Source organism: Neodiprion virginianus, chromosome 5 (genome assembly GCF_021901495.1).
Source record: "Neodiprion virginianus isolate iyNeoVirg1 chromosome 5, iyNeoVirg1.1, whole genome shotgun sequence".
NCBI lineage: Eukaryota > Metazoa > Arthropoda > Insecta > Hymenoptera > Diprionidae > Neodiprion > Neodiprion virginianus.
The window spans coordinates 21,995,192-22,020,633 of NC_060881.1; the positions used below are offsets into that span (position 1 = coordinate 21,995,192).

General features: G+C 41.9%; 1 protein-coding gene across 1 annotated transcript in view; it reads left to right on the forward strand.

Moving 5' to 3' along the window:
* The first annotated feature begins 581 nt into the window (after positions 1 to 581).
* Positions 582 to 25,442, forward strand: part of LOC124305525 (glypican-4) — a 38,265-nt gene continuing 13,404 nt past the window's right edge. Inside the window, exon 1 of the mRNA XM_046765073.1 lies at positions 582 to 1,239. Within this exon, the coding sequence (XP_046621029.1) occupies positions 1,092 to 1,239 (148 nt within the window). The 5' untranslated portion in view covers positions 582 to 1,091. The remainder of the gene's footprint in view (positions 1,240 to 25,442) is intronic.

Here is a 25,442-nt window from a genome sequence, read left to right on the forward strand (position 1 = left end):
CTTTTTTGGACTGTAAATCAAGCAGAGAGAACTCGTAGCCTGTGTAATCGTTTTAGTAATAATTTCCAGTCTCGCTTTTATGGTGAAAGTATCTTTTTTATCTTAAATATTTAAAGTCGACAATTACATTATCTGATCAATCAAGTCGTAGAATATAAATTCTTGCGCAATAGTTGAATTTTCGGACCAGCATTTCGTAAGATTAAAGGCGCTTCTTTGATCGAGTCGTGCAATCTCGTATAATCTGATATTCAGCTGTTCGCAAGAGATTACATTGATGTTCAGATTTCGATGATCGTCGATGATAGAGACGCTATCGATCATCATTTTTCAAACAATCCATTTTCTTCCAACCGCTAGCACAAGACAATCCATTTTTTCCACCCGCTAACTTTTTTCCAGCCGATTGGGAGGTAAAAATTTGCAGTAATTCAAAGACTCATCATTTTTTTGATTCACTGGTTTGATCCTTTTCGTCCTGTCTAGTGTGTGAGGGCTCCAAGAGAGGAAAGCAGACGGCGCGAGATCCGCGCAGAGTCTCCTCGTTGTCGCGCATGCGCGTAGGCGCCACTCGCACGCGAGTTTCAGTTTGATCAGTCGCCGGGTTTCGGGTTCGGGGTGCTGTCCTGTAGCCGTCGAGGATTAGTGCGTCCCGAACTACAGCCGGTGCCGTCGAGTCTCGCGTCCGTCTCGAGAACGAGCAACACACAGCCTTGCTCGCTCGCTCACCGTGCTCCGCATCGAGATAAATACTCCAGCGTCCTGAGCGTGACAATCAAGAACTACGTCGACGGGTCGAATTGCGAGGAAACCAGCGAAAGGACGACGTATGCGAATTTGAGATTCAGATTCGCAGCCAAGGGTTGCGAGATTTCAGGGGCGGCGAGCGGACGGGGAGAGGAACGCTCGTTTTCACGTTGATCGTGGGTACAGTGTGTGTTTTGTTTTCCTCTCATTTTCGACAACGCGCTGCAGTGTGTGTGCAGTGCCGGTTGTCTTCCCTTCTCTGACTGCCAATTCCGAGCTCAACGCCGCTACTGTGATCATATCGATATCCACACAACGGAGGTGCCCTGGGTAATCAGAGAAATATGAGTGCTCTCACGTTCCCATTATGCACCTTGCTCGCCCTCGGCATTGCCGCGACCGCGGCCGCCGGTCTGAAGTGCGACGCCGTTAGGACTTACTTCGAAGCTCAGGGATTTCCACCGAGCGACATACCCAAAGAGCCGATCTCCTGTGAGTACATCATTCATTATAGATTAGGCATTGTTGGCTTCCTAAATTTCTGCTTATCTACGCTCCGACTGAGCGAGTAAGTTAACTCCAAGTTCTATACTTTCTACAACCCCTGCGGAAAAAATAGCAAAACGTATCCAAAAATTTCGAAGATTTTTTTCAAATTGTCGAAAACTCTGTGGGAATTTTCACGGATGAATAGTGTTTTTTCTAACACTGTTAGTTTAGTGGCAGATTTCAGATCTTAGTTTCCATGGTCGCCCCGTCATCAACCCTTTAGTTAAACGCATCCCTGATGTCTCGACGAATATAACTTCACCTCAAATAGAGGTGAGAAAAAAATTTGAGGAATTTCATGCAATGTAACACGATACTAAAAATGTAATTTTATTTATTAAAAATTCCGTAAAATCGGACCCTTTGTCGAGGAAATCGCTTTTTCTGCAATTGTACTGCTGCGAATTCGCACTTGCGTTCAACCAAAGGATTAAGTTGAAAACCTGATGATCCGAAAAGTTCGTGGCGTCCATGAATGAAATCCAGATTCCAGCCGGGACTCCGTAATCGGCGCCTCCCTCGTATCTGATCGTCGCGATAGACGTAGATAGAGCGAAGAAAAAAATAATACTAAACTCCGCCCCGCTGCCACCGAGTCTCGGACTCTTGAATGATCGTCGTACCGAAGCGCGTCGACGAGCGAACCACCCAGAGAATCGATTCTGGCAAGATGCCTCAATCATTCCGTTTTTGCATGTATACAAACCAGACAAGACTGGCGCCGAAAGAGTCGTCGAGAAAGAAACTCAACGTGGAACAACCCCTCGAGCTGCGCGTCTGTAATCGACGTTTTGAAATGTCTACCGAGCTTTGAATGGGCAAAAAGAAGCCGCTGCGGCGCGAAGGTGTAGCGAGTTAATCGCTCTTCTTATCGCAATCCGAACACAACTTTGTGCGTGCGTTGCAGTCGTCACGGAGAAGAGTCAGATATTATGTCGAGGAAGTTGCGACGACTCCTCTGCAGCTTTGGCTAGGCTCTACATATAAAGCTAGACCAGGCGCAAGCAAGTTATGCCTATGTATATATTAGTATATATATGTGTGTTGTGTGTGTATATACACTAAACAAAAGACGGGCCGGTCGCGCAGCAGCCTCAGTTTCTCATTTCTCCGAAAGACACAGACACGAACCTCAATTGCGGAGGAGCAGCGGGGGGTTGCGGCGCATGGACGGAACTTTCTTTCCTCCTTTTTGTCCTGCAGTGCTTCTTACCGTTCGTTTCTCTTCCTTGCACACCGATCGAGCCAAGGAGCGAAGAACGAACCAAGGCCAGAAATAGCCAGACGCACTTGCAGCCTCCACGTTTTCGTATCGTTGCACTGTATGCAAGTTCGTTCGTTCGATCCCTACGCCCACGGGTTTCGGCTTATCCAATATTCTCATTTTACCGCGGGAGCAAAAAAGTTGCGTCTCGTCGTTTGTCGGAAAAGATACGAGAGGCAACGAACTGAGAATGATTTGAAGAGATGATAACGCTTATGGCGTGGATCAGTTCATAGGTGAGGTCAGAATCAGCAAGAAATGAACCGACATTACATAAAATAACAGAAAACAGAAGAAGGAAATACAAATACTGTCATTATTAAACAACCGCAATCGACGAAATAATGGTTATTACCGCACGTAACATACGAGTATTATATTGGCCTATTTCATAATTCGAAAATGAAAGCTTGCATAACAGAATTATTTAAAATACCGTTGGGTCGTCAGTTTCTCTTTTTCTTGCCTTTTTCACTTGGGATATATTCGAAAATCAATCTTATATTTTGTGGATTGTATTACATGCTTGTGCCATTACTATTGTCGTTATAACATCTGCAAGGTGCGTACGAGTATTTATACAGTATGTACGAGAGAGAGTGCAGAGATGTGTGAAGACGCTCTCTACGCGCTACTTCGACGTTTGTATGCTTTTTTACGCACACTGTGACAACGTATATGCGCATTATCTCGCGGATTCTGTTACTTTACACGTATGTAATATAGCACTAATATGTACACGACGCGCTTAAGTCGAGTGCGAAAACTCACAATCAGCGGTATTCGAAACTGCAAAGAGAGATAAAGTTTAGTGCAGCGAAAAAAGAACCGAATGATGATACTTGGAGGCAAAAATGGACGAAAGAAAAGCTGAAACGAACATAATTGTTGGGTATCACGCTTTCCTCGAAATCCGTCTGGGAACTGGCGAAATGTTGATATCAATATGCTTTTTTTGTATGCATGGAATAAAAGTACACATGACGTATACGTAGAGTCAGTTCATCATCTGATAAGAATTATATATGGCGAAGGGATGATCGTACCGGGATAAATACGAGTGTATAAAACATTCACGTTCGTATCGGAAAACCAAAGAGGAATTCATAAATTGAAACGAGTTAATTGCATTGTGCGCGTGTGTGTACGTCTGTTTTTTCCTCCCCTTGCCAGGAGCCTCCGTGTCATTGTCGTCCCGAGGAAAATAATTACGACGACGACGGTGAGCTGAAAAAGAAAGAAAATAGGAAAAAGTCCGTACAAAAAGAGAGTCCAATTGCTCTGATAATAGCAAAGAAAAGTAAAGTTATATACGACGGTCGGTCGAAGCAAACTGATGACGAAGAAGAAGATAACGGATGGACTAGACTGAGCTGAGAAAAAAAAGGAAAGCCAGAAACTTGAAAACCGTGTCAAGTTTTATATTATTTAATCTGAGCTTTGTAGTCTCCCTCTTTCGTTCCTCAGTCCACTTTCCCTCCAGATACGTATATCCTTGGAACGGAAACATAACGTCATCATGCATGCGACCGGCGCGCCGCGGCGGTCAGACGAGACGGACCCAAGGGGTGATCGATCACTGACGGGATCGGTCGTAATGTATACGTACCTAAATATGTGTGCGTACACGTTATAATACGGATAGGTATAGACAGATTATACGCATTAAGAGATCCGATGTGTCGACGACGTCGCACGGCGGGCGCCACCTTCTCCCTATCTCTCCCTCCTGCTTCTCCTCCTCCTCCCTCCCCCCTGCCCTCCTCACTCTTCCTCTTTCCTCACTGGCTCACTTTCACACGTACATTGTATACATGTGTCATTAGACGTATCGCCGTTATTATTATCCAGTCTATTCTTAGCACTGTATTATACCTGTATAATATATTATATTACATGTATTAAACATCGTATAATCACAATAATATTGTATAGTATACAATCGTTTCGTTATTGTATGCTATATGGATGTCGATCTGTTATGGGCACAATTAAACACACGTGCGAGGGATCGTGAAACACAATATCGATATTCTAGTTTCTCTAGCGCATAGAATGTAAAATGAAGTGTCGTGTATTTACTTACTTAAACAATAACGATTGTTTCGTGAACTACTGCATACATGTAATGTATGTGTGTATATCTTCCTATTTTTTGTATGCATACATAGATATACAGACTGACGCGACGCAGCACATATCAGCTGCCATTCCTCTTCTGCAGTAACAGTAGCAACAGGACCGAAATAGCGCCAAAGGGCTGCATATCAATCAGAACGAGAAAGGAAGAGAGAGAGAGTGACATGGAAATGTCTTCTCCTGGGTTGCTGTTCGTGCTGTGATACTGATGCTGCTGCTACATCCCGATAGCGTTTGTGAAGGATTTAGTTTCAATGTTTATAAATCGTCACCTTATGCGGGGAAAGAATTTTGAAAATTTTGATTCTTCTTTAAGTTAAGAACCGACGAACTCAAATTAGCAATATGTTTGTAAAAATGACCAAAAAATCATCGATTCTCCATTGAGTCGATTATTTTTTCTCGTTTAATCAAGTATAATCAATTATTTTTCCTGATAATCGATTTCTGTTTTTTTACTCCCATCAATGACGCAATACAATATCAATTAACGTGATTAGAGTATCAATTATCATAATTGTCTTACTTACCAAGTACCTATTTGGTATAATAAGTGAAGGATAAATGAATATTTTCACCTGAAATTGAAAAATATTTTCAATCAAACTATAAATCATCAACAAATTTTTCCGCTATTAACCCTTTCAGGGGCAGAAGCAACTATAGTAGCATCCTTTTTTCTCTTTTTTTTGTCAAAAGTATTTAAATTGTATGTATATACTTAAAAAAGAAGAAAAAAACGCGTGCCACTATAGTGGCTTCTACATATGACTCAATGGTTTAAGACTATATACTGCAATTTACGAAATCTTGATTTCACATGCACCGTTTCAAAAAAAAAAAAAAAATACGAAATAATCGATTTGTCGATTAATTTTTATCGATTCAATCGAGTCGTGTTCGAATATTGTTTTGAACTTAATTACGCGACGCATCGATTATTTTTAGCTTAGGGGCCATCGCTACATGGCAGTATCATTTTCATCAGGTCATTATGATCTGCGCACGTTGCCGAGAGATCATACGATGAATAGAATATACAAAGAGAAAGAAGGAAAAAGGAAAACGATGAAGAGATCTACCGTTGCATGGCATAAGCATAAACAAGAGGCAACGTAACAACAAACTTATCGCGTCCCTCTCTGGATGTTCTTTACTAGCACACATCCATATCTACGCACAACCTTAAATACCTAGATCCCACGTAGCCTAAGTAAAGGCGGCGTACATGTAATGTATGTGACGTACATAGACATCATTCCTACACATGCATACATGTTGCATTCATCTTGCGTCTATTTAGCCCTCAATCCCCTCAGCCTTCTGCTCCTAGTAGGCCTTATATTCTAACCTTGCCAGACGGCAGCCGGCTACCCAGTCAGTCCCCTTCTGTTTCTGTTTCTGTTTCATGTCATCCGCACGCGAGTCGTTTATTAAACAGGGAGGGAGAGAGGGAGAGAAGGTGAGAGAGACTGAAAGAGAAAAAGAGGAAGATAGGGCCTGAGACATTTGACCTGGAAGTAATTTAAAGCACGAAATTTGAATAGAGATTTTTGTCTTATTTATGTCACTTTGGTCAAGTAATACACGTGTTTTTTCTTTGCTTTTTTTAAGAGGGCGGGGGTCGAAATTTAATACCTTTTCTCTCCGTCCCCTTTCTTATCGGAGATAGAAAAAGACAGAAAATGAAATAGCCGCAGAGGAAGGGTGGAAACAGAAAGAAGTCTTGATGACAAAGAAAGTAAAAGAAAAAACTGATGAAGAAAAAGGTGAAACGAAAAATCGGAGAAATAGGAGAAGAAGTAGAAAGATAAAAATAATGTGTTGGCTAGGTTAGGAATCAGAGAAACGAAAACGACTGTCGTAACGATGCGACGCGAAGCGCGCGTGCGAGTGAGGGATGTTAATGACTTTTTAATGGCCGTTTTAAAACTTCCCCCCACCACCGCCTTTTTATGTATAACAAGCATATGTGTAGGTGTATGCATATGTGTAAGTACAGATTCTGTCAAGATTCTGCAAACATTTACGCACTATAATCGTGTACGATTACATACTCCTTCTGCAGTTAACGAATGAAAAGAGAGACGGAAAATGAAAAAGATAAAAAAATATATCAAATATTGGCTATGCATAAATCATCGAGAAATGTATTAATGGATGATTACCCGATAATTCATTACAATTTTCAATGAGGAGGCAAAAGTCGATCAATGAAAGAATGTCGGGATGTGATTATTTATATACGCCAGAAAATCAGGGAGGGCGTGCAATGTATATATGTGTGAAAAAAAAACGATAGAAAAACGAAAGAAAGACCGAAAAGCGTCTGTGACAGACCACGTGCACTTCCTGTATATCGACGCTTCCTGCCTCTACGCGCGCACGATGCAGCGTGCCGCTAGCACCCCTATGCTTGAATGTACATTGTACGTACATACCTCGGATTGCAGGAGGGAATACCGACTCTGGTGTATTATGTACACCCATGTATCCAGTAAGAAATGCGTATGGACACAGCACAGTATTTCCATACTGCAGAATTGTATACGTACATGGAGTATATTATACCATGCACGTACTCATTTATCGTACATGTGTACATTCGTCTTGTATAACGTTATAGGTATGTGTGTACTGTATATACGTTACATACATGTATATTGTCATGACCACCGTCACAATACCATGGGAACCGAAACCGTTAAAAGGTCCCGCTGCCTCCCCCCTGAAATTCAGCACGATGCAGTGTTATCCCAGCATACAAGGGTACTATATACTTGGTACTATTATTTTTATACATATAATGCGACGACGAAAAGTTTGAAGAAGAAATGTACCACGGAAATTTGATACGGAATGTTTGAACGATTTTTCAGCCCTTATTGTTGTATCAAACCGACACTTATAAGATGAAACAACTGTAAAGTGATATGTGAAAAAGTGATTTGGGCATCTATTATATCCCAGCTCAAGTGTTTAAAGCGTTAGTTGGCGTGTGTATAATATAATTTAAATAGTATATTTCTGGAATTTGATGTATGAAATATTTTTAGACGGATATAATAACGCTATATGCAAGCGTTATTATGTATACGTGGTGTTACAACCTGTTAGTGGGTTTACAAAAGAAGGACGTGCCGCGCTGCGTTGTTGAGAAGCTTAAAAGTTCTCCTCTACTTCCATCTCACAATCAGCTCCGCTCCTACGTGTAGGTTGCACACAGTGCGCGACCGGGCGCAAAAATTCTCCTCTGTTGAAAGACGCTTTTGTACTATAGATGTAACAGCCGAGGTTATACGAGGTTCCACAAAGTGATAAAAAAAAAATTTTCTCACATTTTTCCTAGATCCAAGAAAATTACTTATGACCGAATTCCCATCTTTCGTCCGTTCCTTTCGCTCTCACTTCTCCGTTCATCTTTTCCATCGCCGTAGAAAAAGTGTCGATCCTATGCGTTTGGGTCGTGTACGTAGAGATCAGCATAACGAGCACATACACCTTCCATACTTGCGGTGCCGTGATCCTAGTAGCAGCGGCAAGCATCCCGAAGGTTCGACAGACAGACGGAGAAACAGACAGACCACAGACACCGGCACCTACTCAATACTCTCAACCCTCAATGCCGGCTGCTGTTAGTGCTGCAACCAGCCAGGCAGGCAGGAAGGGCGCATACCTGAGAGCTGAGTAGTTCTCGTTCAAGGAGGATGAGGAGGCCTTACGGTGGTAACAGAGCAGCGGCGGCGGCACCGAGAAAAAGAGGATGAGGAGGCTGCTGCCTCACGCATTCCTTTGCGCCTCTCTTTCATTCCTACCTGTATAAGGCACATACCTGTATGCCTATGTTTAAGCTTCGGGTATGTATAACCACCTTATACCTGTTATGTGAACTGTGCCGACGCTGTATGTACCTATTCATCCTCGTCGTAAAGAGGAGCAGGACTTGCGCGAATTAAGTGGCGGGAGATCGGGGGAAAGAAGAAGATCGCCATCGAAGCTGATTCACTTTGCAAAGTATCCAACTCACGTTGCGCCAACACTGTAACTTACTCGAAATTGAGTCAATCTGTACCTGTATCAAATCCCTATAAAGCATGACGAAATTGTCAACTTACGATGTCTAATATCGACTCCTATTCATAAATTCGAAATTAGTTCAAATCTGAGGGGTTCAACTTGTGGGTTCAAACGATTCCACTTTATCCGTATAGTAAATTAGTATCTGGAGTTCGGATTACTCCAAATTCAGCCGATATCTTTGTGGGGCAGGTAGTCTTGGATTCTAGGTCTAGGTTTCAGCGATGAACGACCACAGGGACAGACAACGACCGCACGCGTTCTTTCTCTTCTCTCTTTTTTTCTCCCCTTCTTTCTTTTCTTCTTTTCTTTGCCTGCACGCAACGCCGCGACAAATATTTTCACGGTTCGTTATACCTCTGGTATTATAACCTATACCCATTATGGATGACGCGGTGCCATCATGCAGGGTGAACAGAGGGTTTTTCCCTCTTTCTTTCTTCCTTTCTCACTTTCTTTCTACACGGATGTACGCGTCGCCACATAAACGAGGCTGATGATTCATGTACAGAGACAGTATTCGCGTCTCCGTGCTGCACAAATGAAGAGAATGTGTCTCTTGGTACGTACAACGTTGTATCGTTTTAAACGGCATGGACGTTTAATTCAGTTTAACCCGATCTCTCTTTTATAGCGGTCTGTGATACCAATTATGTAGTTTACGAGTAAGTATAGTTCGGCAAAGGTATGAGAATTCTTTCAATTGGTGGAACCTGAACTCCGAATGTCTTAATCAAGTGATCCAATCCTATCCTGACCACATGACTTCGGGAATCCATTACTTCGGAACTAAATGCAAATTGCATCGCATGACCTTAAGTTTATTCAAATCACTGCACGCGTGACTATCAAGTGCAAATTCACACGAAGATGTCACGTGATATTTCAGGCGACTTAATTAACGTGGCACCAAGTTATTTCAGCCAAATTTGAACGTGATTAACGTACTCTTTTCCTCACAGTTCTCATGACAAGGCCGTGATTGATTGAAGAAACAAAAAACTTAATACAGAATGTTCGTTCAATACAAATTATTGTATCATATCTATATAGGCGCCGTTGTTGAATTGCCAAGACAAAACGTATTTGACGTTAAGGTATAACAATATCATGCGTAGGTATGATATGGAACTGAGCCAGAGTGATTCGATAAAGTTACCATCATTCTACACACGTACTTCTCTCTATATATTCATTTTTCTTATCTTACGTCGTCTCTACATTCCCGTAATATGCAGTAAAAGTTATCCACGAAAATAAGCATAAAAATAAGTTATTGGGTACTTCTAAAATGAGTAAGACCTGAGCACACACGGATACCACCGCATATAGTAGCCACCGTACAATGTCATTACGCATTTTTCGTTACGTGCAGCACTCGATCCCATGCTGTTGGTGCCAAACTACCCTGTGTATCCCAGTGATTTTGCGATGGCGGGTAAATATTAACAGATGGGTGTTATTTAGTACTCCTTATCAGAATGTTTAGTCTCCGACGTATAAGTCACATGACATACTGTATGTACGTTATATCTTGAACAACAATAATCACGTCTTGTACCATTGGACATGGGGTACTTTTAGTGTTTCATCACGGAGAAGTATTGTAATATGTCTCACACAACATGATCGAGGATGGTGATTTGCTAGCGACATAACGCGACGTGTATCGCCATACTGGCACGGCCACACTGCATGCGCCATCATTTTTAATCCAACACCCAAACTTGTTGCCGTACACAGCTACTGTGATCGCTCTCAGTATCACTGTTTATTGTTCAACCGAGTAGGCTTACCAGTTATATTTCAGATACTGGTGAACGGGTGTTGAACACTTCTCGAGGATTGTGCATGAGGATGCCGATGATAACAACCGAATCAGGTTAGATCAGACTGGTGTAGGTTACGGTACATTTCGAAACCCAAAGACGATTGTGGAGCCAACAAATCGTGCACCGTGAAATCGTAGCACCCAAACTATACATAATAGTATACTCGTGAAAATTCCCGTTAGGATATAGATAAGGCTAAATGTAGCTGAAAAATTCTTGAATTTTCCCATGTCCAGTAAATGGATCACCGTATTTGGAAAGAAGACACTTTTCAAAATGCGTTCGTAATGCATTCGTCATGTGCATTGCCGACTGCCGTCTTACCTGGTGCCATACCTGTGGCTGCATTTCACCTTTAACCGTCTTTTGTTTAACATTTTTACGACCGTCGAGGCGGGATCTGGGAGGGGCAGGAGGGGGGGGGGGGGGGGGGGTCGGTAGAACTTCATGTTTTACAACTTGCTGCTGCTGCTGATACTACTTTACAAGTATATCGTTCCCCAGTTTGCACGCAGTTAGCTTACTCTTTAGTTTATTACATCTGTAATACGGCGTATAGGGTGGATTTTTATGATCGAAATTCAAGGCACGCATGCCACTTCTGTAAATAAGTGCTGTACGAACTCTGCTGATCAAGTACCCACATTGCAAGACACGCTTATACTGCAGCAAATTCATCTCGCCAAGTGGTCTACAACACCAATTGAGCTGAGAAATATTACCAATGAACGAACACTGGTCAATTCACTCTCTGCACTTGGCGCCAGTTTTTATCGAGCCTCGTGACCATATTAGGGCGTTCCAATTCTCTAATCAATTGCTGTTGATGCCAACTGAGAAGGATTATCTTATTTTTCCATAATCTTCAAAGACAATATCGCGTATCGTTTTAGAAATTTTTAAACGGTTTCTCTGGAAGAGCGATATTTCTTTCCTCCCACAACGACACATGCATCTTATGGTAAGCCGTTAACCAGGTATTATCGACTGCTTCTGCATTCACAATGCATGCACCACTATTCACGGTGCTCTTTGTGCTGCTGCGGCTGCTACACATGTTTCCTTTTTTTTTATTCTTATCTCTCTCTCTCACCGCGTAAAACGCATTTGTGAAAGGAGCTTGCTGCGGTACTGTACGTTAAATAACGCCTTCCTTCTCTACGTCTTCTTTTCACAGCGACATGAACTGTGCGGTTTCTACAACTGTGATTTGCACGTGATTTTTAGTAGCAGAATGAATCTTTAGACTATCTAAGAAACATTAGATCGCCGAATTTCGTACTATACGGTCCATAACGATATTTTCTTCTACTCGTACCTGCAATCCCAGCGTACAGAGGTTGGGGATTCTTTCTTTGATTTACGGTTCCTCCTTTTCCTTTCTCCTTCGTTCTATTTGTCTTTTTTTTGTGTCTCTAGTTTTATTTTAATTGTATTAGTTACAAAAACACTCATTATCATTTCATTGTCTTTATTTACCTGTATTTACTTTTTTTAACTGCTGTGTCAAACCTTTGTTCAACTACACTTTAAATATAATTCATATCTATCTATCCATCTATACGTCTATATATGTACCTATTTATCCATCTTTGCTTCCCATGCACACACCCGGCATGATATTAAATACCGCCCGGTTACACGATGTACCAATTTCTTTATGACATGCAGCTTTTATAGGTACATACATATATAACACACTGTATTATCAGACTTGCACGTATGCGCATATCTACGCAGGTTTATGGTCGCCTACTTCCGCCTCATCATCGTGATCCTCATCTCAATCTTAATCCTCCTCGTTCCCTCCTTCACACTGCATTCTCCTTGATTGTTCCTTTTGGTATAACACAGTGTCGGCATGCCGTCGCTCGGTGTGTCTACCCTCCACTGATATCTTCACACACAGTGTCGCTTTACTTCAGACGAAAAGAAAGTGCGCAGTGCAGTGCAGCATCACCGGTACGAGTCTTTTGCCGCGCTGCACAGCACGATTCAAATATTTAACCACCGAGATGAGGAGCCAAGACCGCGTTTGTTTGCACTCTTTATACTCTGAGCCTTATGCCCCGTACGCATGACGATCGTATTTTTATGTCACCCGAGAAACCAGACGTACATACATACCTAAGGTTGTACCCATGTCCATAAAGTAAAGTTGAAAGGTGTAGGTGAGAGAGAGAGAGAGAGAGAAAGAGAGAAGTAATCAGGCATTACACGCTAAGGTGCCGCGGGTTATAAGTGAGACCATTGGAAGCTCGCGGAAGACCGGAAAGACCCGTAGGATCATCCTTGGAATGTCGGTGCAACGTGTAGCAGGCATGGCAACGAGTCGAGCTCCTGCTGGTGCCGGTCCTTCGTGCTCGAACCTGTCTGTTCCTGTCTGTTCTCGTTTTCGAAGAGCGTTCGTTGTTCCCTCGCGATACACACGAACAACGGTAGATGCTCTTCTTCTCGGTTTCTCCCCGCCGTCGTTGGCTGCCCCTTGAGAGAAAATCGAAAAGAGATTTCCCCATCCTCCTACCTTGGCCCTCCGATGCTTTGCGCGACGATGAATCAGCACCTTGCATCCCCCTTCCTCCTTCGTCTCATTTTATTCTTCCTTGGGGTTCGATTTGGTTAGTTTAGGTTGGTCTCAGTTGCAGGTTGGTGCGCCTCTCGCCCCGTTCTGATATACTATATCGTTATTTAATGTCACACCGGTCAACCCGTCACTCAAAGACGTTACCAATCCTCTCTACTCTACCATTTACTTCAGAAAAGAGAACTATTTCTAGGAGAAAAAGTTATTAAGAAAGAGAACTGATATGCAGGAAAATGAAGTCCTTATCTTCCTTTGTCGGTAATGTTATTATCGATCTTTGATTCGTTGTCAAAAAAGATATTTTGATATTTATAGAAATCGCGCATCCCGGAGTCCCGAATCACTTTTGTCCTGGGAGCGCCAAGCTCTTCGACACCTAGTGTAGACTCGTGATATCGAAATCAATCATGTCGGAAAACGAATGTTTCTGGCCACGAGTTAAAATCAGCTAAAATTTCGTAGAGCAAGAGTTCAATCAACAGAAGTTGATTGTTCCAGAGAAATAATATATACCAGCATATACACGGGGTGTAAAAATAATCGGGACTCAAGAAACGTGTCAATTTCAAACAGTAAAATTTGAACATACGACTTGAAAATTTAACATTTACACAAATTATTCCCAACGGTGTATACCTACGACGATCTCTAGTGTATAGTACATAGGTATAATATACATGGTTTAAGGAAGGAGAGAGAGGAGAGGTCTCTACCTATACTGCCCTTCGCTGTTCGCGGTGGAAAAGAGTTGGTGCTGCAGAGAGAGAGAGAGAGAGCAACGAAGAGAGAGTGAGAGAGAGGCTGCGCTTCGGGCATGGGAGCGGAATGTGGCCAATGCATAAACTCTCGGTTCTCGCGTGTGTTTGTCTGCGTCTGTATATGTATAACGCATACATTGTGTATGCAGATGCGTACGTGTGTGTACTTATTTAATCACGCAAACGCGTGTGCCTGCGAGTGAGTATCTGTGTGCGGGCTACACTACCGGACATAACTTCATGACGACTCCCAGCCTCTTTCTCTTTCCGTCTCTCCTTCGGAGATTAGAGTCCTTTTACCAATGCACATATAGCCGATGTTATAGATACCTACCTGTGCAGCTAGCAGCGGTATAATGGGTATCACACTGCATTTGTTGCACCGCTGCATTGATTATAAGTATATATGCATTCGGTGAGGAATTCCATGCTGACTCGGCTGCTGCAGGTGCTTTTAACCCTAACCATATCAGATTTTATCCGATTGCACTTCCAACGCACTCGTATTTTTTTATCAGATTTTTTTCTCCTACGTTTCGTTAATTTTTTTTTATCGTTTGTTTTTTCTTTTTTTTTTTGTCCTTGGACTCGTTTATAAAACTTTGAGCAACAATAATGATTTTCAGCTTGTTTTGGGGTTTTTCCATTTCTTTAATCGTTCTTATCTTTGTATTTCTGACCTATGACGTTAGCCCAGGGAGATAAGTTGTGAATATAACATAATCAGCAATAAACGAGTGAAATGAACAATTAAATACGATTATGTAAAAGAAACGTTGAAAATCAATATTAACTTTATAATACCTATAACGACGTAGTAAAATGCAAAATTATATAAAGAGAAAACAACCCGACGATAATAATTTTAAAACTGTACGCGAATTAAATTTTATTCCTAATCTTTCTTTAAATTTCATATTTATAACGTGGTGTATAAATATAATGCGTAATGACTTGCACAGTGCCTGCGACCGCCGCACACCATCATCATTTTTGCATTGTACAATATGCGTTTTGTATTATATACGGGCGCGTGAGAACTGCATCACGTGTTTTGTACGTCGAACTCTCTTTCTCTTTCTCTTTCTCTCCCTTTTTCTCGTTATAAGCGAGAGTGCAGCAGGGGGCTTTGGTTATACCATATCCCCAATTCTCTTTGACTGCACAAAAATTACGAAACGGAAAAAAAACAACAAACACGAAGCAACGAAAGTAAGAATTATACTCGGAATTATCTGAGTTATACACATAGTTATGTACATTTGAGTAAGTCCCAGCAACAATACCCTTAGCAACAAAAAATATTTTAATAAAACTCCTTACTTCCGAATAAATGACTTCTTCGTAAAAATAAAAAAATCAACACAGAAAATACACTATTATGGGTGAAATGAAAAATTTGGAGTTGGTTTTACTTGGCGGGCCTTTGTAGGAAATGATTGGATGTATGTAATTACATACGCGTGTAAAACGAAATTTTTCTCAGTACATCGACCGAACACAGCGATATCGACACCAGCTCTCATTTCTGTCTCCGTAAACTTCTCACTGATGTATGTAGATCGGTGTGACTTCTGCATGTAACGGTGCCTCTCTATGTTATCTTTATAGTCATACAAATTCCCAGAGAATAAGTCTTTTTATAAAGTGAATTCCTAACGACTGCATGGTCCGTCATTTGCCATAATTTAACGCGCACGCGCCACAATCCGAGCGCGGTTGTTTGTTAGGACGACCAACCGTCATAAATTTAGACGACAGTTCACCGCGACGTATATAATCTCAAAAATTTGGAAAGCTTTTGGTGTTGAGCGCAACTGCCAGTGACAACAGTCAAAAAATGTTGAGGTTATATTTACGACAGTTGGTCGTTCTGGTAAGGAGCCGCTTTCGGATTGTAGCGCGTGCTCATCAGATTTTAGCAGACGTCGGAGCATGCGGTCGTTAGAAATTCACTCTGTACGAATGCGGTGTGAAGACCAAGACGAAAATCTGGTCTGAAAGTTGGCGACAAAAATTTTTTATCGAACTGACGATTCCGACAATTTCGCAGTTATTGTGAAAAGGGAGAAATATGCGATGGTATTTTCACCGGATAGATTAAAACCTTCTTCTCTTCGTGGTAAAGAGACTGCGTCGGCTAGCACGTACGTTCTTATTATTTTTTTTCAATTTACTTGGCGCGAGATTCTACCGAGTCTCTTGATATATCGATAATATGTAAAACCGTGATACATCCTGCAGATACGAAAGGAGGTGGATAAGATGGAGGAATCGAGAACCGATAAAGTTTCACTCGTCGTTCGTTCGAGTCTGGATGTCTAGACATCAGGGCATGTGTACATATTTGTTGTGTATTTATACATGTACATTATATGTATATTTACATGGTATACAGCGTAGGTACAGCAGCAATCGGCTCGCTGCTGTTCCTGCGGTTGATGCTTTATCGGGAAATATCTTTCCGCGCTGTTCACTTTCGACGTTATGTGCCTGTAGGTGTATGTACAATTTATATACCTATACATTGTTGTAGATATATAAACAGAGAACGAAACGGTAGCTGCTGCAGGCCGATAGTTTATTATAGCAGCCTTACATCTATTTTACTCTATCTCACATTCTCAATTCCCGGTTATTTTATTTATTTTTATTTGTTTCTTCGAACGAAATTCATGACGTGATAAGTTTTCATTCTAACCACTACTTTTTGTGTGTTCTGAAATTCAAATGTCAATCTGTTACATTAAGATAAAAAAAAAGGAAGAGAGAGAGAAAAAAAATTGAAACGAAAGGGGTGAAAAACTTTTATCTTATTTACGTAAAACGTCGAGATAAATTTATTACAAGTTACAACCAGCGCGGCAGCGCAGCGAGGGAAATTTGTGCAGTTGCTGCTAGTCCTGCTGCCGATGCTAAGTTCATTCGATGCATGTTCTCTTGTTTACGCTTCGTCCTGTCTCTGAGGTGTATTTTACTCTTTAGAATCGTTTAGACACGCCGCGCATTACACGGGCACGTGCATACACATCCAGATATGCACTAGTAGCTAACATTACGCGTATGGTGTGCGGTGAGAAGAAGCGGAAGACGATTAAGACAGGAGAATACGACGAGCAAGAAGAAGAAACACTCGGTATTAGTTAACCAACAGCGGCAAAAACCTAGGTATTTGATTATTTTCAAAACGAAGATGAAGTATATTGCCGTGGAAAAAATATACAGAAGTACCAGGGAGAAGGATGGAAAAAAAGAGACGGAGAGGGAGCGAGAGAGAGAAGCTGACGGAAAGAATTAATGATAAGCACTGCGTGTACGACATGTCGTAGTTACATATGTAAAAGAAGCTGTAGCAAACCTGCGGGGTTTGGATCTCTCTAACTACGAACTTCCTGTTAAACACTCCCCACAGTGTTGTGTGTGAATGCTTTCTCTCTTTCTTCACCTCTCTGCATCGTCATGTAAACCGGATTTTTCAATCTCACTTTGAGTCCACCTTCAAATTCTACGCTTCTCCTGCAGCGAGAATTAATATTTAACACGTGTTTACGATATTATAATTTACCTGAACCCGTTACCCGTGAAATAACGAAACGATTCCGTTGAAAAATGTTTGTCGTAAGTCTTATAGTTTTTGAAATACAGACCGCGCAACTTCCACTAATCAGAAATCAATCTTACAACTTGACACCGAATCCCACTCGGTCGCGGATTCGAATCGTTCTAATTTTAAATCCACGAGTCCCTAAAAATTCTCGCCAAAACAAAATCGTTTTGATTTTTTCCAAGGAATACAGAAATTGGATCAAGAGTAGCATCAACGATGGATCAATTTATCGCTCTCCTTTCTTCGATCGAAATTCGAGTCCAAAAAATGCATTCGGCTGAAGAAATCGTGGCATTCAAAATTTAGTATCTAAACTCTTTGTAAGTTAAGGGGTATTTTGTAGCTGAACGGCAGTTGCCAGGAGGAAAAGAGAAGAGAAAAAAAACAGAGAAGAGCCCGCGGGACGACGGGGGTGCGGGAAACTCGAGTGGGCATTCAATTCGGGATTATTCTTTTTGACGGTGGCGGTGGTGCTCTTCAAAGCCACTCGAGTAAGATTGTATCTTACATACTCGATCGACTTCAATTTCTGGGTCAAGTCTAGGTATGTATGTATGTACAATGTACATTGTACATACATCTACGACAAACGCAAATCCCACGCATTCCATTCCGAAATGCCTTCCCGATTCATCATCCTCTTCATCTTCTCATTTTCTACAGCCCGGTTGCAACGGTTAAACGAAATCCGATAGATAAAAAAATCATTCGTCGCGCCCTTAATTCGGTCCCATACAACCGAACCTCGAGGAGGAGAGAGAAGTTGGGAAGAACACAATCATTGACCTAGAACGTAACCCTAACGGTTGCGAAGTCAGGGAACTTCATCGACATTGCAACATTCGGTACTTAGGTGCAGCCTATTCTTAACTTGTATCGAAGAACGCGCGGTTGCGAGCCGAGTAAATCAATCCTCGCTGCGTTTTCTTTCCAGATCTTCATCCTCACGAACACCGCCATCGTCATTATCATCATGACGCTGTAAAAGGATGGAATGAGCGATGGTTGGACCCTGTATGATATTGATTCGTTGACGACTGCATTCCTGCATAAATAATCACCGAGTCCGACTCCCTCTTCCCTCCTACCACCCACCGCAATTATCATAAGACTTTTAATTATTTCGTTGCCTGTCCAACCGGCTAATCAACATATACCTACAAACACACACTTTTCGAGGGTGGTTACTCTCGCGCTCTTCACGCTCTTCACGATCCTCACACAGAGAGCAAATCATGGTGTACGTGGCACTAGATTAGGCAGGTATATGCCGCCCCGAGGAATGCCATACCGCTCGCTAGCTTCGCACTCGCCACTGATATTATAATAACATACCTCTGTATGCACGCATGTATAGAATTACGATATCTATGAGTGTAGAAAATTGATGGTGCTTCTAACCTTCGTTTAGAATAGTGGGAGGAGAAAGATCACAAAAAAAAATATGACAAATGGGATAAGAAGAATCGAAATTAATTCTACGATATACCGAATAGTAAATATAACATCGAACTGAGTGGGTTACAAACGAATACAATCACAGCTTTGTTCACCTGTTACTGGTATTTTATAAAATACCCTCGTTATTTGACGTGTTATTTTCTGTATTATAATAATACTCTGGATCACGCTTCATCTCACCTTTTTCAAATTGCTTTTTCTTTCTGCGCGCATCATTTCATTTATATGCTTCCTTTTCTGCTGACTTCACCTTCATGTTCTTTGTCTCGTAACTTCATTTGCTGCTTCTTCTTCTTCTTCTTCTTCTTCTTCTTCTTCTTCTTCTTCTTCTTCTTCTTCTTCTTCTTCATTAAAATCTTCAGACACACCTGGACAGGTTGAGAAACACTTTAAGGAAGGTACATATTATATATAGATATACATATCGCGTATAGATTCGGTCGGGTGGCGGCGGTGGGTCAACTCGATCTCCCACGCGCTGCTGCCTGCAGACTCTCTCTCTCCCCTCTTCTCTTTCCATTTTTCTCTTTTTCGCCGTGTATATTCCCTCTCTCTTGTTCGGCCCGGTATGCCTTTAAAGATGCCGCCATCGAAGCCCGGTGTGCACTCTCTACGGCTGCTACCCGAGATAAGACGACCGCCGCACGGCTCCTTCTTCTCCTTCTTCTTCTTCTCCATCTTCTTATTCTTCTTCTTCTTCTTCGGGTACAACGGCTTATGAATGTATAAGTGTAGGTATCGACTGATGAAGAGAACAGCTGATCGTCAGGGTCGGGTACGGCTTGAAGAATTCTATTACAGGATATTCTGAGGATAATCTGTGGTGGACCCAAGAGTAATCTGATGACGCTTAACCTGGCCGCTTTCCAGGGCAGAATTAGGGCCAGAGGCCCCGAATAGCTGTTAACTGCCGTTGCGAAGTTTGTTCAAAGATGAAGCGGGTTGTGCGCGATATCAAAACCCATTGAATGCTGTTTCCCCGTCCCCGATAGACGGTTAGAAATGTTATCAAATAGCTGCCACGTATATTATACACTTGATGTAGCGTACGAAAATAATTGAGAAAGAAATCAATTACCGAATTGACCCCTGGCTTGTGTACGCTATATGGGGCATTCCATGTCTGTTCGACCTGGGTCTGACGATGACTTCCCTGATTTGGATCGCAGATTTTATGTGATTGTTTTGAATTTCGAAGATACGTGGGTTTTTTTTGAAATTTTTTCAATCGATTTGAATTATTTACAATTTTTAAAAAACGAACTTATTGATCAACACATTTTAAAAATCTGAAGAAATTCTCAAAACTCTTGTGTTACATATGGAAGTGTTTGAGCAACTGCCCGTAGCAAACTAACTCGTCATTCTATTTTTTCTGTATTTCTTTAGAAATAAGCTTTCAGAAAAAATAAGAAGGGAACGTCGTCCCACTTCGGTTCAATGTTAAAAAATTTTGATGTTTGACACGTGACTTGTCAAAATTATTTGAAATCTTTGAATTGTACAGATTAATATGTTCGTCTCGAAAAATTGTAGGTCATACAAGTCGATTCGGGAAATTCGAAGAATAATGAAAGCCTTCGAGATTCAAAACGATCGTATAAAAAATTTCGAGAGTTAGACCCAGGTTGAGTTGACATGGAATGTCCCATATGTAATATGTCCCTTCACCCGTAGAAAGTTGTCATCTAGGCGGCAGTGAGTTACCAAATTTCGGATAAGATCCGAACAGGGCTGCCTGGTTTATCGAGTGGAACACAATTATCATTCACTTAAATGAATGTTCCACGCGTTTTTTACCCTCTCTTATCTCGTTTTTTTTTCCTTCTCTTATCCATACATGTACGTCGATTCTTTTTCTTCGAAGATTATCGTACCTTACGCATGTGTTATTTCTTCATCTTTAATATTACTGTAATTATTCGATGATTAACCGCAAAACATGCTTCTTTCTTGTTATTCTTGTTCCTGCTACCTATCAAGTGTGTCGCGGATTATCAAAAATTCGGTGAACCAACAGTCGTACACGTACACATGCAAATGGGCTCGGAGATGAGAATTTTCATTACACATCACAGACACACACACACACGTACGCGTGCGCACGCATAAATTTACTTCAAGTTATAGTTCTTGCGTAAACTTTTTCCATATTATACAAATACACATCGAAGTACGGGATGTGGTGTCGCGGTATTTGGAAATTCATGTATGTATACGTGTATACTATATAGCTCTCTTTCGTTGGGTTACGATTAGCTTTGCTTGTACTGCGGCTACATCGGCTCGAGCGTGTTCGAAGTGTCGAAACACAGCTTAATGATAATTTCCCCCTTTGCGCCAGACTCGTAAAGGAATCATGGACAACGTTCGAATCGTTCGAATGTCGAAAAACATCTTTGAGTTATTAAAATAAATAAAACATGTTGATTTCGCTCCGCCTTTAATCAGTTGGCTCACCTTGATCTTCTTCAAATGGAATTCTTTCGTTTTCTGGTTTTTTATTACTATTGCTAAGCGCAGATGCGCACCAATTTTTTTCCCCTCTAATATTTTGGCCGCATTTTGACGCAGAAAAAATATTTTACCGCAACTTATGGCAAAGCGAGACACAATGAAGACACGGAGGTGGTGCAGGTACGCAATGTGAGTTATAAAACTGGTTTGGGCGATTTAAGAACGAACGAAGCACAGAGCATGCGGGGCATATTATTTGACCCAAGTTTAGTAGCTGCCAGGCTTCGGTCAGAGTCGGCAACATCACGACCATCCCGCGCATGCGTCTCAACAAGCTACCTTCACACCGGAAGAGTACCCATCATTTTTTTTTTTTTTTTTTCTCTCGTAACCCTGTAATTTTTGAAATTTTTGTACTAAAGCAGAGAAAAAAATTGATCGACAAGTCAACTGTGTATGAAAAAAATTTGTCATTCGCGTATCGTGTTCGAAGAATTTAATTGCCTGTAAAAAACTGTCACGATTTTTGGACGAACGTAAGGTCGTGAGTCTTGCAGTTTTCAAATTACAGTCCCTGCAATTTCCACCGATCGTGAATCGCGAGTTGCCTCCGCAGCGTTATAACGGTCAAAGCGCTGGATCCGATTGGTTGGAGCTTCGAGTAGATCTAGTTTGATAACTACGAGTCCCGCGAAATTATCGATTGAACAAAATTGTCGCGTTTTCTTGCAAGGAATCCGATCATCGTTTCGTGACATAGATACACAGTTCGGAGAGATTCTTTTCTTTCACGGTGTGAGTTGGCTGTCGAAAGAATTTACGGCTGTAGAGTTTGTCAGCTAACGCCAAGCGTGGGTAAAGTAACACTTATTATAGTGTTGTGTCGCTAGGCGGCGAGATGAGTAACACTTCCCTCCTCTTTCCGCTTTCCTTGAGCTCCAAACTCTGCGTATGAAATCTAATTGATGCCCGTAACGAAGTTGAATGAAGGAATTAACCGAGGGGAATATTCATGTGACAATCTACTGTATATACCGAATACACAATGTGGAAGGTTTGTTGGGGTCCCATAATCATGTTTGTTCTTAGGGATGTGAAATCTGAATTTCTTTGATTCGAAAATCAGAGTGTTTGCTCGACAGGCTTTGCCCTCCATTCATTCATTCATTCATTTCTTCTCCTTCCGTCGTCATAACTATTCTCCTAAAGCGATTTCCGTACCTGGATCTGCCGATTGAATGGATACATCCAAGAATGCCCACCCGCATAGTTTGCGCAGGATGAGGATCAGGCTGAGGATCATCACCCGGGTATCCGCCATTCAGCATTTATAACGGGTCAACACTGTTGGAATACATAGCTAACTAACATACCGACATAATCTTACCTCAAGGAAGGATCGGCTGCAATCTCAGCTCTCTGCAACAGCGTGTAATTGACGGTCAAAGGTAACATTACGCCACGCAATTAACCGGGGTTAAAAGTTAATTGCGGCTGAGCAGCACCAGTTTCCGTATTATATGCATTACAATATACACATACACTATAGGATAGATCGTCGGATACTTAACGCAGACGCAGATACCCTCGGTACAGGAAGACTCCTCCACTTCTTCGTGCAGTCTATCTATAATTAATTCACCACGTTTAGCTCTGCAGATGATACGGCGATCTTCCTCTTCCTCTTCCTCTTCTTGCCCCTCAGTTGCACCACCTTACGGACACATTTCCTTATGTGTTCGAACCCTCCGCGACGAACATTTGCTGTCCCATAACGGTTCAGCATCGAATGTAAGGTTCCGCGAGTCCTCGAAGGGATATCAGTATCTGGGAGATATGAGAATCACTTACGGCTAGCATAAGGTACGAGTTTTTTAATCGGGGAATGAGAAAAAGGCATGAATTCAAAATTTAAGTAATGAATTGCCGTGCCCTGCGTCGTTGTTTAAAAACAGATGGTTATAATTAATCGGGAGAAAGACGACTGGGTCTCTCCGCATTCCTAAATACATAACTTGGGATCGTTTCCGAACCTACATACCTACATACCTGCATAACTCCTGCATACAACCGGTGTGGGTATAATGTGCATAGCTGTGGTATATATTTCTTTGTCAAAAAGAATTCCTCTCCGCACCCATCACCTGCACCGCTAGCACCAGTGCAGCAGCACCTTTTTGACTGCCCAGACGGGTGCCGACATGCGTATTTTACGCATACATACACCTAATACGGCGCCATCTTCGACCACGGCAGCGGCAGCTGCATTCGTTATATATGCGCGTGTAACCCTGCGTGGTGCTGATGCTGATGCCGATCCTGATTCTCCACCTCCTGTTCCTTATTCCTGTGCTTGAAAAAACCCTTCCAAATCATTTGGGTCTTGAACTCTGCGTCACCTGAGTGTGAAATTGCCGAAGATCCATGAGGACCGATGCCTCTTGCAACTTGCCGTCTTCAAATTTTAAAGTAATTTTTTTTCCAACCAATTGTACATGACGTTTCTCTGGTCCTTCGTATTTGTTTATAAGTATTTGAATTCTGGTCGGCACACTAGGGTGTCAAATAGCTTCTTCCTCTTCCTCGTCTGCGCCTTATTCTTAACTCTTTTGTCCTCTTTTCATTCTTATTCTTATTCCTCCTCTTTTATGCCTCCTGCTATTCACCCTCCAGCATCCGTATGCAGGACCACCACCGTCACCCGATCGTTTCTCAAAGAAGGCGTCAAATAGGTCCATTTGTATTCAACACATAGGTACACGTCGTTCATACAGCAGTGGCCGTCATCGTCTCCGTCGACAGCGAAAACGACTGGAATAGTCTACAATATGTACCATAAACGTATACATCTATCGCCATTGTTGTCCCCGGAAGTGACAGTTTACTCTGGCATCCGGTGTTTTCTACATATAACAGTTCTACGTCACCAGCGTCGCGACGTTGGCGGTATGACTGTTATGATATACAGGACTTCGTCTCTTATCACGCTATGATGTCATCATATGATGCGGTACTGTATGATTGCGGTATACCAAAATAATGTCGAGTGTCAAGTGCCAAGTAGCGAAGTAATCCTGAGTAGCATACAAACCAAACTATGGTATAATATGATGATGTACCTTCTCTCACTTTTCGCATTGCGGTTGACGATTCATCGCGCAGTGCGGTAACGAGATGTTATCAAGGCCAACAACCGGTGACCGACCATTCAAGAGACAATAGGAACAACTATGACGTTTCTAATTACAATACATATAATTCGTCTCCTTATTTCAGCCAAGCATTTTCGGAATGACGAACGAGTCGCAGATTGTGAGGTGTAACTATAATATCACGATTTAAAGAAGATCATTTGACATCCCGACACGGTCTGAGTCAAATTTGTGCTATTGCTCCAGCTGATGTGAACGTGTATGCTGAAGTTCGGAGAAGCGGTGCAAGGGCATTTGTAGAGTCTACAGTGTCTTATTGACCACCTGTTACACCCTCGAACGGAGTTTCATTGTTATCCGGTACGGGGTACCAATTGCAATAGTTACTCCTTCTTGATCCTGATGAGGCCGATTGTACCGCAGGGTGATGAAACGATGAAACTAAACTTGGACTTTGTTTGGGTTTGACTTACTCTTAGTTTGAAATGCCTGACCTAGACTCGGTAACATGAGTAGTAACAACGCCGCTGATTATGGTTATGATAATTGTAGCAGTGGCGAGAATAAGAAATCGTCAGTCTAAAGATCGTTAATCGAACATAGAATACTAGAGTTATTATTCACTATGCATATACCGGTGGCAATGGCGATCTCAGGAGACAGACAGAAAGATGGTTCAACGCTCGTTGGTGACAATGACACGTACCTAGCTGTGAGTGCGGTATACCTATCCTACGTACTAAAAACGTTCTATCGGTTGTCTAGAACAGCCTACTGCAGGGGTGTCTCCTAGCAACCCTCGAGTTACTCTGTGT